An 18,635-nucleotide genomic window follows, 5' to 3' on the forward strand; every position below is an offset into this window, starting at 1 on the left:
GACATACCCAAGAAAAAACATGCGTGCCAGGTGGGGAGCGGGCGGGGGGCCCTGGACAGTGGTCCCGGTGGGCCCCCCAGTCCGACCCTGTACTTATCTTACACCCTGGGTCAGTGCTCCCATCAGCAGAAAACTGCACTGGCCAGGGGTTCTTCCAGTGAGCACCATAGAGCGATCCTTTTCCTGCTTTTTCTTGTGACTGGGCATGTGTAGTAGTTTGAAAAGCTGAACTTTAACGAAAAGGTCGGCTATTTCATTCTACTGCAAATGCATTTGCCCCGTGATATATGAAGAACGAAGAAGTGAAGAAGACGATCGTTATGTGATGCTCGCTGGCAGAACCCCAGTTCAGTGCAGTTTTCTGCTGATAGGTTGGGATGTAGCGAACGTCGGAAAAAATGTTCGCGAACTTCCGGACAAAAATGCGAACGGTTCGCGAACGTCGCGAACCCCATAGATTTCAATGGGAAGGCGAATTTTAAAAGCTAGAAAAGACATTTCTGGCCAGAAAAATGATTTTAAAGTTGTTTTAAGGGTGCAACAACCTGGACAGTGGCATGCCAGAGGGGGATCAAGGGCAAAAATGTTTCTGAAAAATACATTGTTGACACAGCGCTGCGTTTTGTGCTGTAAAGGGCAGAAATCACACTACGTCACTCAGGTGATGTTTCTGGACACGGAATGTGAAAAAGCTCACACAGCTAGGTGGCACTTGGTTAAAGACTGGGCAAACAATGCCTGCAAAGGCAACGTATACAGTAGTGGATACGGAATATATTATTGCTGCTGTAAAAACATCACTCAGGTGATGTTTACGGACACGGAATTATTATTGTTATTTAGACAGAATGTGAAAAAGCTCACACAGCTAGGTGGCACTTGCATACCTCCCAACTGTCCCTCTTTTGACCACTCAACCCCCTGTCCCTCTTTTGTACTGGAAAGTCCCTCTTTTCTCTGCACTGAACAGCCAGAAAAAAAACCAGTTTCTAACTTAATTGGCTTTTGGCAGAGAGCTCAGAACAGCTAACAGGTGCAAATAAGATACTTTGTAACAATTTTGACTCTGGTTGGTGCTGGTGGTGGTGAACTACTAGGAGGAGCAGCACACCAGTCCCTCTTTTCTCTGCACTGAACAGCCAGAAAAAAACCAGTTTCTAACTTAATTAGCTTTTGGCAGAGAGCTCAGAACAGCTAACAGGTGCAAATAAGATACTTTGTAACAATTTTGACTCTGGTTGGTGCTGGTAGTGGTGAACTACTAGGAGGAGCAGCACACCAGTCCCACTCCCCAACACAGCTAGACTAATAGCACTGGGCTCTTATAGTAGCAAAGTAAAAAAAGAAAAAAGAAAATAAAAGCAGCCCTTACAAGGACTATTGGGTTATTACAGCAGTCAGCAGATGAGATCAGAAGCAGTGCCCACAGCAGCTACATACAGAGCACTGCAGTAGAAGGTAGATTACTAGTCAGCAAAGCTACCTAACCTAAACTCACTGTCCCTCAAATCCCTGCAGAGTTCTGTCCCTACAATACAGAGCAGTATCAAGTAGATTACTAGCCAGCAAAGTTACTATCAACTGTCCCTCAAATCACTAAACAGCTCTCTCCCTACACTAGCTCTTCCAAGGACACACAGGCAGAATGAAAAAACGCTGCAGGGCTTCAGTTTATATATGGAAGGGGAGTGGTCCAGGGGGTGTGGGGGTGGTCCAGGAGGGAGAGCTTCCTGATTGGCTGCCATGTATCTGCTGGTCTGGGGTGAGAGGGCAAAAATAAGCGCCAGCTAAGGCGAACCGAAATTGGCGAACGTTGCGCGACGTTCGCGAACATTCGGCGGACGCGAACGGCCGATGTTCGCGCGAATTAGTTCGCGGGCGAACAGTCCGCGACATCCCTACTGATAGGAGCACCGGCCCGGGCAGGCCCGGATTTGTGGAAAGGCCACCTATGCCCGGGCCTAGGGCGGCAGGATTTTAGGGGGGCGGCATGCTGCCCAACCACACCCACATTTATTCAAAAACACTGGGGATGAGCAGTAGATACAATCATTTTTTAAATTTCCCCATTTCTCCAGTGCAGATGATGAAAATTTGCACGAATAAAGGGGTGGGGACAGGGGCGACGAACGGCAGTGGGCCTAGGGTGTCCACTATGTAAATCCGGCCCTGGGCCCGGGGTGTCAGATAAGTAAATACATCCACTTGGGGGCTCCTACACAGACTTGCTGAATTGTTTTTTGTAGGGTGCTAGAACAGACCTTCATCTGACCAGGACTAGAGATTCACCTCTCTACATGGTCCAAGCAGTGGTGGTCAAACTATGGGGAGGGTGGAAGTTTAATTGTACAGGCTGAAACATCTTCCATTATGACTTCCAATCTTCTTCCTGGTGCTACTGTAATTAAAGCCAGTGACCAAATAGCTAAAATGTCTAACCTGTGAGGTGCAGTACAAAAAAGCACATCATATAAAACTACAAAAATTCAAGATGAAAACTACTTGAACATAGTCTTAGGGGCAGATTTATCAAGGGTCGAATTTCGAGTTTATGGGAGTTTCTAAAAACGCCCATCAACTCGAAAAAAAAAAAAACCAATCGAAATTTATTAAAAAATTAGCAATAAGTGAATAGGATTGAGCTGTAAATTCGAATCGAATTCGATTCGAGGCTTTTAACCCAAAAAACGAATTCTTTTCAAAAGTCCACCAAATGACTCCAAATTGGTTGTAGGAGGTCCCCCATAGGCTAAAACACCAATTGAGCAGGTTTTAGATGGTGAATAGTAAAATTCGAATTCTTAAAGTGACAGCACATGGTACATTTCAAAATTCTAATTTTTTTTTTTTAATCGAATTTGGACTATTCCCTAGTCGAAGTACAAAAAAATAACTCAAAATTCAAATTTTTTAAATTCGAAAATTCAACTCGACCTTTGATAAATCTGCCCCTTAGAGTATGACTGTATACACCATACCAAAAACGAAGAATGCTCCTTTAAAGAACAATAACTCTGGTCTTTCGGTGGGCGGCCCAAGATGCCGAATGCATTTTAAACAGCTCCTTATTTCTCCAACCCAAATCATGCCCCATCTGCCAATAAGATACCTTATTTAGAGGTAACAAAAAACCTGCTGCATGCTGCAGACATGAGCCTCGCCCCCATGCCTGCAAACTCTATCAGCGGTTTCAGCCATCGCCACTATACAAACAGCTGCTTAGAATGCTAAATTCATTCTTCAAAGTTGGAAAAATTTAAACCAAACTGGTAGCCTTTGCCAACTATCTATTACTTTTCATAGACTGCATATATTTCAGTCAGGATAGTGGAAACAGAAAAGTGGAAAGTAAAACTGTTATTGTAGATGGTTAACGAAAAAAACAATGTCAAGGGAACTGCATCAGTTTTAGAAGGCTATCCTTGCCTTTAAATTCTATGTTGTAAATACTGCATGTTTTGTAAAATTCTGACAACTGTACATTATTATTCAAGAGCTCTGTCTGTTATCCTGTAATAATACACAAGAGCCATAAGTCCTGGAAATTATATATTTATTAACAGTACTTATTAGTGTAATCAATTATAATTGGTGCTTAGTGATGTCATTTCTGTCACATGACTTACAGAAACTTGTGTATTAGAATAATTATGAAGATGTTAAGAGGCACATTTATCAAGGGTCAAATTTCAAATTCATGTTTTTAAAACACCCTTAAATTTGATTGAATTCGAAATTCAACTTAGGTAAATGTATTGGATAAAATCGAATTGTAAAAAGACGAATTTAAACAACCTGAAAACTCAAATCAAATTCAATTCTAATTTGCTCACTGGACCTCTCCCACTGACTTATAAAGCAATTCGGCAGGTTTTAGATGGCGAATAGTTGATTTTGAATTCTTAAAGGGCCAGAGTCGAATTTGACAGTTTTGACCATAAAAAAGATTCGAATTCAAATTTTCAATTTGACCCTTAATAAATCTCCCCCTAAGAGTCACCTTGGAGTTCCATGACCTGTATAAAAGCACTGCCTTGTGACTTATGTATATATGATCATGAAACTCCTAGGTGACTTAATATTCTTATAATTCTACAATAAAGGGTATATTTGTTCACTAGCTAATAATAACTGAAGTTACAGAAGGTATTTTTCTTGAGGATGATGAATGCAAACAAGTTTTGGAATCAGGGATAGATGAGCAGTTTTGCATGAAAGGGCTGATTTGCTAAATTGCACAAGTTCAGTTGCTAGAAAGAACCAATCAGGTCTTTGTTTTAATTATTAACATCTAGCTGCTCCTTACTTCACATGAAATTTTTGCACAAGCCAAAATCAGTCCCACAGTGTCAAAAGCTAAACATATCTCTTATTTTCTAGCCATAACCAACATTTCATATTTATTTTCAAGTCTATTGAACAGCTCTTTAGACAAGACCAGCACCTGCTGGGTTTCTAACACAAAAAAATGCTATGATTCCACCTCATGGGAACAAAACTGCACAGGAATAACATGCCAACCTCATGTCAGCCACGCCCTCCCGACGTGTTTCGCATTATCGTGGCTAGTGTTGGTCATATACCCATAAACTTATTTTATACATGATACAGGGCTAATCATTTGACCATTTATATTAAAACCTCACCACATGGTCACTAGAATCTTTCAAACTTAATGGACTTTGGTCCTTTTTTGAACCCAACTTCACGCAACCATGTTTGTGATGGACCATATATTTAAAATTTAAAAATGGCAATTTTCCATTTAGGAATACCCAGTGGGACTTTCTACTAAAAAAGTATTTAGTTATGAAAATGGTTAATTTTGATTAAGCAGGGTTTTACATAAGATATGTTTTATAGGATATTTAGTTATACAGATCTACATTGTTTAGGGGTATAGTATTCCTTTAAAACAAATGAATGTTAATTGTTAAAGTGCTAAGAAAAGTATTCTAGTTACATTTACATGCACTTAAGTTTATTATCCATTAACCCTTGTTCTCCATTTTGCACTCAATCAGTAATGTCAAAGAGACCTACCATGTAGCTATGGGCACACAGGCTGTTGCAAGCAGCTGTCAGCCTGTGTATTTTTGCAGGCTGAAAGTAGCAGATTTGCTCAGTGCCCCTTCTCCATTGATTTGAATCCAATCAGCCTGTGTGCGGTCACACACGGGCTGAGGTCAGTCCAAATGCTGAACTCAGATTCAGCTCCACTGTATGTGACCACACACAGGCTGATCAGATTCAAATCAAGACATTTTGGGAGAAGAAGGAAGAGAAAAAACACCTCTATTAAAAATTAAGAATGGAACTAGCATTGGCGTTAGTATACAAATTAGCAAAATCTCCCAAGTTGCCATGAAAGTCAGTGTTAGTCAACTTGCTTCAAGATGAATGGAAAAATGTGATTTGTGATTTATTTGCCACAACTAAAATGGGACTTTACCCACTTGAGATTTTTTTTTTAAAAAAAATACGCATACTATTGTCGAGAAAAATAAAAAAATGTAGGGGCTTAGAAAGGTAGAAAACCATAGAAATTGTAGCTTGTAGCTTTACTTATAATCTTACCTCTCCACAAGTAATTCTTTGTTGGACACCTGCTGGATAGTGACCATCACTTTCTTTTCTATTCCCTGTTTCAGCTTAAAGTACAGTTTATCTCGATCTTTTGGAACTGGACTGCAAAAGAGGAGTTTTATTTAAACAGTATTTAAAATCACACATCATCAATCACATCATTAACACAGACATACCCAAGAAAAAACATGCAAACAAACAAGGCATCATTCAAATTCCATTTATTAAACGGAAAAGGTAAGCATCACATGTATATCTTTTTATATGGAAATTTTTACGATAGAAACATATTCTGTAAAACAGTATAATAAATAGAGGTATAAAACACAAACATGCATTGTTGGTAAGTGACAAACATTCACCATATTTAATATTAGCGGGTATAGATGCCATAAGCGAAATAGTTGAATCCAAATTTTATGCACCTTGCACCTCTGTGCCTGTTAACTTGAAAGGGATACAAGGCACAGAGGAACAAGAAAACCCTGTAATCATCAGCTGCCATTAACCAGGTTTAAAAGACAGGTTGTTTTTGCACACTGCACCACCTACCTGCATGCAACTAAGGGATATAAAAGCATACATGGACCATTTATCTGACACCTATTTTGTTAAGAAGGGCATTTCAACTTGTAACCAGATTGACATGGGCATTTTTTTCAACTTTCTGTAAGTCTAATTATACAGTAATTGTGTGCAAAAATGTTTTTGTTTTTTTGGGAAGGGGCAGCATTGTTTACACATACTAGTAAATTAGGGCCCTCCACCCTCAACAGAAAATCTGGTCTGGTTGGTCATACGCTCAATCACATACTGTGCTCTGGACAGCATGGATAAAAGGTCCAGAAAGCTGAGTTGTTCAGCATTTGCATGAATTAAACAGGAAAAATAATATATAATGTGATGAGTGTTGCAAAAGAAAGAATATAAAATTAGAGAACAGATGAGAATGCTATGAGGGATGGTTATATACAAGCGGGACAATGATAAGACTGCTGCAGATAGCGAGTCTTCAGTGCATTGCAGCATAAATTATATTAGCGACTAGTTAAAGTGGTGTAAGTTATGTCATTTAAGCAGAATTCACAAAAGGTTAGGAAGTAAAGGATCCAGAAACCAGTTATCCAGAAAAAAAACAAATCCATCTCCAATAGAATCCATTTTAATCATATAATTCAAATGTTTAAAAATGATTTCCTTTTCTCTCTATTAATAAAAATGTATTTTGTCCCAACTAAGATGAGAATGCTATGAAGGATGGTTATATACGAGCGGGACAATGATAAGAATGCTGCAGATAGTGAGTCTTCAGTGCATTGCAGCATAAATTATATTAGCGACTAGTTAAAGTGGTGTAAGTTATGTCATTTAAGCATAATTTACAAAAGGTTAGGAAGTAAAGGATCCAGAAACCGGTTATCCAGAAAGCTCACAATCACAAGGCCATCTCCAATAGAATCCATATTAATCATATAATTCAAATGTTTAAAAATTATTTCCTTTTCTCTATTAATAAAAATATATTTTGTACATTGTCCCAAATATGATATAATTAATATTGGAGAAAAACATATTGGGTTTATATAAAGTTTAAAGGTTTAGTAGACTTAAAGTATGGAGTGATCCAAATTACAGAAAGATCCCAGGTCCTGCACATTCTGGGTAACAGGTTCCATACCTGTTATCAAGGTATATATCAAACTATTAGGAGAGGAGGGGATTTAAAGTACAATAAGAAACCAAGCTGAAGGGTTAAATCTTGCACACTCTGCTCCAAAGCACATAATTAGAAAATGTATAAAAATAACCAGATCAATAAAACCTCTGATGGTTTTAGATTGTGCCTCCTTCAAAAAGCAATTGTAATCAAACGTCCTGCTTCTGGCCAATATGTCTGTACACATAAAAACAGTCAAGGTGCTTGGAACTGGCCTGGCCTCTTCCAGATAAAGACAGCAAGATTACACAATACATAACAGCTAAACAACTCAAATACATAAAGTACCTGAAATTCCCCTTGCTGTCATCTTCCTTGATTTCCAGAGAGACCATAAAGGTGAAAACATCACTGTCGGGAGTAGGAAGGGCACTGTCTTTAACATCAGACACTTGTCTGGATGAACGCTTGAAAGCAGTACAGAAGCTATACAGTATTCGACTTACCTAAAAGAAAAGGCAGACATACATTTAAAGGGATACTGTCATGGGAAAAAAATTTTTTTCAAAATGAATCAGTTAATAGTGCTGCTCCAGCAGAATTCTGCACTGAAATCCATTTCTCAAAAGAGCAAACAGATTTTTTTATATTCAATTTTGAAATCTGACATGGGGCTAGACATTTTGTCAATTTCCCAGCTGCCCCAAGTCATGTGACTTGTGCTCTGATAAACTTCAATCACTCTTTACTGCTGTACTGCAAATTGGAGTGATATCACCCCCCTCCCTTTCCCCCCCCAGTAGCCAAACAAAAGAACAATGGGAAGGTAACCAGATAGCAGCTCCCTAACACAAGATAACAGCTGCCTGGTAGATCTAAGAACAACACTCAATAGTAAAAACCCATGTCCCACTGAGACACATTCAGTTACATTGAGAAGGAAAAACAGCAGCCTGCCATAAAGCATTTCTCTCCTAAAGTGCAGGCACAAGTCACATGATTTTTTTAATTGAATATAAAAAAATCTGTTTGCTCTTTTGAGAAATGGATTTCAGTTCAGAATTCTGCTGGAGCAGCACTATTAACTGATTCATTTTGAAAAAAAAGTTTTTTCCCATGACAGTATCCCTTTAATTGTGTATCTTAAAGAATAGAATGGCATATTGTATATGTTAATATAAAAGAAAAACTAAATATCTGTAATATCTGTACACAAATATTTTACAGGTATGGGATGTTATCTGGAAACCCATTATCCAGAAAGTTCCATATTACAGAAAGGCGGTCTCCCATAGACTCCATTTTATCCAAATAATCAAAATCAAAATTTTTAAAAACCATTTCCTTTTCCTCTGTAATAATAATAATTATAAAACAGTACATTTTACTTGATCCAAACTAATATACAATTAATCCTTATTGGAAGCAAAACAAGGGTTTATTACATTTTACAGGATTTTCTCATAGACTTATGGTATAAAGATCCAAATAAAGGAAAGATCAATTATCTGGAAAACCCCAGGTCTCAAGCATTCTGGATAACAGATCGTTCTTGTGCTATAACCTGCCCAGTCTAATATATTGTGCCAACACTGCTCCACACCTATGGGCAAATTGCAATCCTAGGGAAAAACTACCGTATTGTGATATCGGGAGATTGACAGGGGAGTACTGAGGAACATGCAGTTTGTGGAAACAGTTCCTACTGTATAAGATACTTGTGAGGGGGACTAACTTATCTCTTAACCTAATAATATTAAAGCAAAAGGTTTTTATTATTTAAATGTTATTCGATTTTTTTTTTACTTGCCTTTTTACATGTCCAAGGCAGTATAAAACATAGTAATTAAAAAAAATGGGAAAAAAAATAAAATTAACTAAATAATGTTGGGTCGTTTGTTAGCTAGGTTAAGTGATATATTTAGGCATCAGTTCAGTATTTATTTGAAGGCTGGAATAATTGTTTTAAGGTTTTTTTTGTTTGCTATAGGAAGCGTACCATAATACCAAATCATCAATATAGAAAGAGGCCAGGCTCCCCCTATTGTTCACAAATAAGAAATACATGTATTTTAAGGCCATTACCAGCAAGTTCTCTAGAGATGTTCTTCAATGAACAAATGAATGGTACAACCCATACTGAGACATCTACTTTTATCCCCCTTTAGAGAAAATGCCAAGATCTCTGAAAGTAATATTATGGCACAACCCACACATGTTGATCCTGTGACCTAAAGGAACAGAGCACTGCAACCCACAACAATTTTCTTTGTTGTTCTAGATCTGTGACAAATCATCGACAGATCATTTCAGATCATCTGCAGTCATTTGTGGCCAGGCCGATCATATAATGGCTTCCTTGCTAGCATAAATGCCCATAGGAACGAGGCCTATTTGCTGCAATGTGTATCCATTTTTCTTGAAGGGATTGAATCTTGAGTATGTAAAGTAATGAAAATAAACTCACTAAAGGAAAATTATTGGAATGTGCTTTGACCCTTTTGTTTGTTTGTTTAAAAGTTATTCATATTTTTATACTGCTAAAAGGGACTTATCGCTCGCTAGCTGTTTCACTGAGCAGACGCCTGAGGGTTAAAGGGGTAATTTACCTTTACGTTAACTTTTAGAATGGGAAATTGTAAGCAGCAACCTTTCAATTGGTTTTCATTATTTATGTTATATAGTTTGTTAATTATTTGCCTTTTTCTTCTGACTGTTTCCAGCTTTCAAAAGGGGGTCACTCACCCCATCTAAAAGCAAATGCTCTGTTAGGCTACACATTTATTGTTACTGCTACTTTTGCCATTGCAGTTCACTATTACTATATCCACTTATAACTAATATAACTATATTCACTTATAAACCTCATATGTTAGTTCATAATATTTTAAAAATCTGTATTTTTGTTTTATATCATACCAAGGGGCATGAGGTCCTAGAGCTGCAGCAATTTGTGGTGACTTCATAACTCTGTGCATTCACCTACTTGGAATTAAATAATCAATTTTCATTAAACAAGGGGATTCTTACAGTTTCACTGTGCAACGCAGCACAGTTATACTATTAAATTAGTCAGTTATAGAAAACAAATGGCAGCAAGTAAACTAACTTAGCAATACAGGTATTATCTACAGTACTGCAGTTCATAATAAGTTTGCACACTTACCGCTTCTTTTATCTCACAACTAAACACATGGATTTGAAATTCTTCAGTTCCAAGGTCCCTCTTAGTAAAAGCAAAGCAGTCACACTCTGAGGTACCATCTCGCCCTCGCACACAGAACAGCACTTTGTAGATTGGGAAGGAAGCAATTTCGGATTTGTTTGTTTGATCAATAATTCTGTGGAGGAAAGCAAGAGAATCACTTAACCTTTGTAAATAAATTGTATTTTTTCGATCAAACTCATATTTAAATCCACATATAGTCAAGTATATTCTGCCCTTGCATGCTAAATTCCACCAACCCAACAGACATACATGGAGTTAAAGTAGACGTGCAAAAAAAAAACAACATTTGCTTTCCTTTGCTTTAGCTGTAAATTTAGTTAATCTAGTACTTAAAACACCATTTTAAAGCTGGACCCCTCTTCCAGCTCAGAAAGCCAATAACTAAAGATATACACATACAAACTCCAATTTGCTCCTGAGCAGTAACCGATAGCAATCAATTAGTAATGAGCATTTTAAACTAACTGGATCTATGGACCCCTCTTCCAGCTCAGAAAGGCAATAACTACAGATAGCCCTACCCATACAAATTCTAATTTGCACCTGAGCAGTAACCCATAGCAATCAATTAGTAATGAGCATTTTAAACTAACTGGATCTATGGACCCCTCTTCCAGCTCAGAAAGGCAATAACTACAGATAGCCCTACCCATACAAATTCTAATTTGCACCTGAGCAGTAACCCATAGCAATCAATTAGTGATGAGCATTTTAAACGGATAGTCAGTCTGATCCCATGTGAACTAAAGGCATGTTAATAGCATATATTTTAAACCCTTGGGTTTAAAAGTAATAATAATAATATTAAGAATTGGCTTGCAGTTTAAAAATTATTTTTATCCTTCAGCTCACCTGACAGATCCTTCTGGTATATTTGGTACATAGAGTGTTACAGTGATAGGTGAAATGCATTGAGCTTTCATGGATGCCATTGCGCGAAGAGCCTCAATTTCATTGCGAGGAGCAGATACCTTCATGCACCCTAAGTAGCATAGCTTGTGAAATGAAACACTTTCTTCTTCTGGTGGGTGGGATAAAACACTGGTGCTTTGCACACGGAGTTCTGCAACAGAAAACACTGGTTAAGGTTTTCTTTTTTAAACAGCATTAACAGATCAGCTCTCAAACTGTTTGAATGCCAGGTATCTCAAGAAAAGCTTCCTTTGGATAACATTCCGTAATGGAAGTTATCTGATACACACATACACATATATTATATATATGTGTATGTGTGTATATTTTATATATAAAATATCAAGGCTCTCACAGGACTTTTAAAATATGATGAAAATATGATATTTTAAAATATGATAAAGTTTATTTATTATTCCAACGTTTTGGTCTTCCTTGAGACCTTGACAAAGCAACAATCAAATAAATTGCCTAGTACAACTAGAGTATGCTCAATTACACAACTAGGTGTTACTGGGTCCTACAGCAAATTTAGGGCCCCAAAACATTGATAAATGTACCTTTTCTACCAAAATATATAAAGCCAGACCTTTAATTAGGGTCTTACTGCCCCCCCTCCACCTCTGTAGTTACTCCTCAGATCCTGCTCCGTTTGAACACTGCCTTTATCTGGTCCTGAATGAACACAGGTCTCTGTGCTCTATTTTACAAACTTAGACATACAGGAGGAATAGGAAAGGCTGACTCCAGGGTTGCTATATGGATACAATACATTCACCTGGCCACAGCCCTATCAGCCAAGTCTTTAACTAGATCCACACCAAACTAAGGAATCTCTGTCCACTTTGCAAAACTTAGGCCCCCCCTCCCCCACTTTGCCTGAGCCCAAACATCCCTAAAGTCTATGGACCGGTTCAGGTGCCACCAGGTGTCATGGAAATGAGAAATTAATGTTGCTTCCTGTTATAGATAAAGTTCAATTAGGAAACATGAGGCCTAAGTTACCTGTGCTTTTGGGATCTAGCATTAAGGTCAGAGGGACATTTTTAGTGCCAAGATCAGAGAAATGACTAGCTGTTGAAATAGTAGACTGTTCTTCTGTGCTTGCTTCTTTAAGCACTTTGTTGTTTTGGGTCTTTTCAGAATCTCGAAGGATCTCTTCCATTGCCTTTTCCAACTGCTCATCTCCATTGGAAATAATCTGTTCAAAAAACAAACAAAAAAATGTACCAATCAATAACTTAATTGCAGATAAGTGAGAAAAGAAACAGTACAGCACCGTGCAGATTTAAAGGGGACCTGTCACTCTAATAAACAATTCCAAATCAGTTTCCATCATGTTAGTTGAGCAAAATAAAATTTAATTAAACTACATTTATTATTTACATTGTGTTTCCTTCAGTCTTGGAATTACACAGTATTCAGGCAGGAGCCATTTTGTGTACAATGTTATTAAAACAAGTTTTGTATCACCTCAAAATAGTGTGTATGCACCAGAATGGGGGACCTAATGCCCATAAACAGAGCCCTACACAATTATAAAGCGTTAGGAGGGAGGGGGGATGTGTGGAGTGCAGTTACGTCTGGGAAATGCTGAATGGAAAGTGAAAGTAATTGACTGTCCTGCCTCTTTGCCTCAGACATAGATATGGGGGGCAGGTAAAATTTGATTGACAGCTCAGATAGTTAAACAACAGGTATTGATGCTTTAATGAAAATTTGGGTTCCATGTTTAATTTGCAAACGACTTTTATCACACAGCTTTTTATCTGTAGGTGAGTAAGTTAAGATTGGATGTCTCAAAACTCCATGTAGAAGTTACATTAACAGAAGTGTGCAAATTTAAAGTAAATAAAAAGTCTGCACTATAAATATTATCATCATAATCCTAATATTTTTTCTATGAGAGAAGAGAGAACTGCTACCTCAACAATTCAGAATTCAAATGGGAAAACATAACAAAATGTTTGCTTATTTCTGAAGATGCCTAATACAAAAGAGCCACCGTTATGACTATAAAACATGCTCTTAGTTGTCTGTGTATAATTCAATGGTACTTAAAGGAATTGTTCAGTGTAAAAATAAAAACTGGGTAAATAGAAATAAAATAAATGTTTCTAATATAATAAGTTAGCCAAAAATGTAATGTATAAAGGCTGGAGTGATTTGATGTATAAAATGTCAGTCAGAACACTACTTCCTGCTTTTCAGCTTTGTTTACACTGACTGGTTACCCTGGCTACCAGGCAGTAACCAATCAGAGACTTGAAGGGGGCCACATGGGTCATATCTGTTGCTTTTGAATCTGAGCTGAATGCTGAGGATCAATTGCAAACTCACTGAACAGATATGTACCATGTGGCCCCCCTTCAAGTCGCTGACTAACTCAGAGTTAGAGAGCTGAAAAGTAGGACGTTGGATTCTGGCTGTTTTATTAGACATGTGTTCACTCCAGCCTTTACAGTATATATTACATTTTTGGCTAACTAACTATATTAGAAACATTTTTTATTTTGCACAGCCTATTTACACCGTTTTTATTTTCACACTGAACTGCTCCTCAGCTGAAGCCGAAGGTTACCATATAGTAGCTAAATAAATCATAGACATACCTTAAGCTTTGGTTTGTCCTCTGAGTCTGAAGAACCTTCAACCAAGACAAAATCTTCACTATTTACAGTCAACACAGAGTCATTGGACTCGTTGGCATTTTGAACAAAATACTTTTTTTCCATTACTACTGTGCAGTGTTTCTAATATTTATTCAAAGCTGGAACCTCTGGAAAACAGTCAAAAAGAAAAAAAACATTCAGTTTATTATGTTAACAGAGATCTTAAACATCATGACTTAATGTAGCTGAAAATGTGCATCACCCAAGGTGAACCCAACGGAGCACAACTACAAGGTACCTGCTACATTTGTTGAAGATGGGTAATCATCAGCACTCCAAGGGTTCTTAAGTAAACGTACACACACGCTGAAAGCATTTGGCACTACATCGATATCAAGTTAGTTGGGAAAAGAGTTCATGTATTTGTATTTACTACACTATTATACATCAAGCAGAAACATGACTGATATCTGGTCCTCAAACAGTTTCTAATAAGGAATTACATGTGCTATCTGGCTGTTCATTTATATTTGGGACATCTGGCTTAACTCAATTACATCATAGGAACCCAATCCTGAGAATATTTTACTTTTCCTTGTCTCATCATCTGCTTCTACAAATTACAAACTAATAAACTAGTATTTTTTTAGATGCAGTATAAAAATCACCCATGTTCTGGAACATTATTGCAAGCATTATCCTGGCAGAAAGCAGTCATTTAAAGGACATAAAAATATGAAAGGAAATAAATGTCGTGAAGGATCAGGCTAGTACTGATATAGCTTGTGTCCAGGGTATGACTTAAAAGATACAGAAGCTTCCACTGCACATGCTGCTACTTGGCTATCAGGGCCAGGAGAGCAATCCGAACTAGTAAAGTCATAAAGGACTGTCTAATTGAGTAACTTGGGTGAGGGACAAAAGGGGACAACACAAACAGTTATAAATCGCAACTCAGATTGGTTTCGGTCTCATTTAAGGATTTAATGGTAAGCTCATACGAAACATGTGCTGTGATCATAATGCACCAGTCCAGCTAGCGCGACAGTCTTTACAGTTTTGGCAGTCTCTATCCAGGTTTCAAAATGCTGCATAATTGGCTTTGTGCGGCAATGGGATCCAAGTATGCATAGTAATCACTGAACTAGTGATGCTGTGGGTCTACAACAAGTCTGTATTAAAAGAGGCATAGATTTGCGGGAGGAGGGGGTTATTCTTCCACTGTACAGAGCTCTGGTAAGGTCCCATCTACAATATGCCGTACAGTTTTGGTCTCGAGCGCACAAACAGCACATTATTTAATTAGAGAGGGTCCAGAGAAGGGCAACTGAGCTGGTAAAGGGTATGGAAAATCTTAGCTATGAGGAAAGACTGGCCAAGTTGGAGTTTTTGAAGAGACGCTTAGGGGGTGATATGATAACTATGTATAAATATATAAGGGGAACATATCATAATCTCTTAAATGTTTTATTTACCAGTAGGTTTTTACAGCTGACAAGGTCACCCATTCCGATTAGAAGTTCCATCTAAATATTCGGAAGGGTTTTTCTGTGGAGATGTGGAATTGTCTCCTTGAATCAGTACAGGCTGATCCATTAGATCGCTTAAAAGGAGAATTTAACCCCCACTATGATAAGTCCCCACTGGCCCCCCTCCCTGCCTCCCCCATGCTAAGTGTTACCCCAGAAATGAAGTCGGCCCAAACTCACAGGTCCTGTGGGTTTCAGGCTGGCCTGCACATCACTACACTGTATACACTGTGGTCCCATCAACAACGGCTGGTCAATAACTCTGTCTAAATGCAACTTTGGGAAACTAAATGGGAAGTTATGTCTCCTCAGTTGAACTCCTGCTGTTTGGGAATCAGATGCAGGAAGACTAAAATATAAAAGAATTGGTGCAGCCAAGCATGGCGGCCACCAACCCCATCGCACATCTTTGCTTTCATGATCTTGTAAGAGAAGCTGGGCAGTCCAGGTAATGGTTTTGGTGTTGTTCATTACAAGGCAGGGAGGGAACGTAAGTGGGCCAGAATAATTAAAATGGTTCTCTTTTAATTGAGTATATTTCTAATATACAGCAATTCCCACCATCCTCTTTATTTACTCTGGTTTACAGCACACTGCAGCATCCATATATTCCCCCTGCTATAGTATATTGATACTAAAATCTACAATTCATATAGATATTGTTCTATATAGTTTGTGAGTGTAAAGAGGTGTTGGTTTGAGGATTTATGTGCGCTGGGTTTCATTTGGAGAGGTTGAACTTGGTGGACTTTGGTCGACTTTCAATCCAATTTAACTATGAAACACCCTGTTGTCAAATGTAAGGACATTTTAAGACAAAAGAAGAGTTCCACACCTATGGGACTCTGAAGTCATTTCTAATATCCTCATATTTTATAACAGGATTAAATTATTATAACACACATTTCCAATGAGTTGTAACAGAAATTGAATCATGGAGAACAGTTTTTAAGGATATTCGTATCCCTTGTGCATTATAATTTGATAATGAGTTTTGTATAAACAACCCCCAATATTCCCCACTTTGTTGTGGTTATACTGTACATGCATTGGCAGTATGATTAACTGTCTTCCTCTCACAAGTTTGCAAGAACCAACACGTGAACTGAAAAATAGGGATGCACCGATTCCAGGATTTGGTTCGGGATTCGGCCAGGATTCAGCCTTTTTCAGCAGGATTCGGCCGAATCCTTGTGTCTGACCAAACCGAATCCGAATCCTAATTTGCATATGTAAATCTGGGGTGGGGAGGGAAATCACGTGACTTTTCATCACAAAACAAGGGAGTGAAAAAAATGTTCACACTTTTTCCTTTCCCGGTCGTAATTTGCATATGCAAATTAGGATTTGGATTTGGTTCGGTATTCAGCAAAATCTTTCACAAAGGAGTCGGGGATTTGGCCGAATCCCAAATAGTGGATTCGGTGCATCCCTGCTGAAAATAGGGTAAATTCTTCTGTTTGCCCTGTACAGTTCAAGTAATAAAAATCATACAATTTTTCCATCAAAAAAATAGTCAAAAATATGTTCTCGTCAGTCCTATTCATTGATGGTGGTACACTGAAAACAGGACAAATATCATATGGTGAAAGCAAAAAAGTTGAACAAGGAGAAGCGGACATGAGAACAGAGGGGTAAAAAAAAAGACTTCATAGCATAAAGGGAAGGGGAAATTAGGCTAAGCACAAACAAGAAATGTGAAGTGAAAAGGGCAGATCAAATTGAAATCTTTGGTTTTGAAAAGGTCATTTCAAATATGGAGGGGCAGAAAGAGTAAAGTGATAAGAGTAGATGCACAGCTTCTGGGAGCAGTGTAATGTCTGATATTTACAGTACAGGTGTTATCATTTGAGGCCTGGGCTTACTTATGAATATATGTTCCTTGAGCAGGAAAAATAGGGTTCGAATACAGTACCCGGTAGAGGTGGAACAGGAACATTCAGGGAGATTAGAAGTAGGAAGGTTTATTGTAATGGAAAAGAGCAGGAGGGCAGATAGAGGCAAAATGTATTACAGGGGTTGGCATGATAAAGAACAATTGAGCAGGAGGGCACATCAGCAGTTTTTAAATAAAATTAAATAAAATGTGCTGGCAGAAAGCAGTAGTGGATACGGAGGGGAAGATTTTATGCTAAATAAAGCAGGCAAGTGCTGGGAAATTAAGCAATAAAGAAATACAATGGTTTGGGGTACACCTTACAAATAAGATAAAGATGGACAATAAAATAATAAACACAAGAAAATATGTATCCAGTAAAAAAGCAAGCTTTACAGCAAACAAAAACAACACTGGAATAAATGTTTAATGCTTTACACCATGGTCTCTGCATCTGCACTTCTGTGATATCTTGGCCTCTGTATCTATGCTGGTCCATTAGTGGATCTATATCTATCTATAATTTTTGGTCTTTGGGGGCCATGGATTTGTAGAGCCTATAAACTATGGGCTCTTTCTCTGTAAATACTGTTGACACCTTGAGTTATTTATATGCATCGCTGATTGATTACTTTCCTATTACATGTATAACACATGCAGACAGAACATTCTTTGGCCACTTGACAAACAGTGGAAAATGCTGCTAATAAAATGCAGCAAAGTTAAAGTTCCTGTAACTCAAAAAAAATTTGGAGCAGGATTTCCTGTAACCGGAAAACCATAAAGTTACTGTGTTGTCAAATATTGTTTTTACAATTATATTTAAAAGTATGCTTGATTTGTGAAAACCTCCCAGCAAGGAACTTATAGCAAAAGGAATGGGGAAAAATTGACTGTGTTTTGAATAATTTCAAAAAAAGAATTACACGATTTACAATGTGGAATGGGACCAAATAAAATGCATGGAGAAGTACTTGTGACTATGAATGCTGCAGATAAAACCCCACCTTTAAAATTTCCAACTGAAAGTAAAAAAAAATACATTTATTAAAAAAAACCCCCACAAATTACCAAGGACTCCCTGGTTATTCCCAACAAGAAGCAGAAACACAGCCAAACAAAGACACTTCAGAGAATATTAAACAATGATGTGGCTATGATATTTCGTCAAGGGACACATTTCCAATAAGATTAGAAAAAGTACAAGCTGTGGTCTTCTAGTAGTTAAAAGTCA

General features: G+C 37.8%; 1 protein-coding gene across 1 annotated transcript in view; it reads right to left on the reverse strand.

Annotated features, from left to right (window-relative positions):
- The window catches only part of rabgap1l.S (RAB GTPase activating protein 1-like S homeolog), a gene marked incomplete at its 5' end in the record, with an annotated part of 148,777 nt that extends 134,614 nt beyond the window's left edge, over positions 1-14,163 (reverse strand). The window contains 6 exon segments of the mRNA NM_001096453.1: positions 5,578-5,688; positions 7,592-7,749; positions 10,410-10,584; positions 11,325-11,535; positions 12,390-12,585; positions 13,997-14,163. Coding sequence (NP_001089922.1) covers positions 5,578-5,688; positions 7,592-7,749; positions 10,410-10,584; positions 11,325-11,535; positions 12,390-12,585; positions 13,997-14,119 — 974 coding nt within the window.
- Between the last annotated feature and the right edge of the window lie 4,472 nt (positions 14,164-18,635).

Source organism: Xenopus laevis, chromosome 4S (genome assembly GCF_017654675.1).
Source record: "Xenopus laevis strain J_2021 chromosome 4S, Xenopus_laevis_v10.1, whole genome shotgun sequence".
NCBI classification, from domain to species: Eukaryota; Metazoa; Chordata; class Amphibia; order Anura; family Pipidae; genus Xenopus; species Xenopus laevis.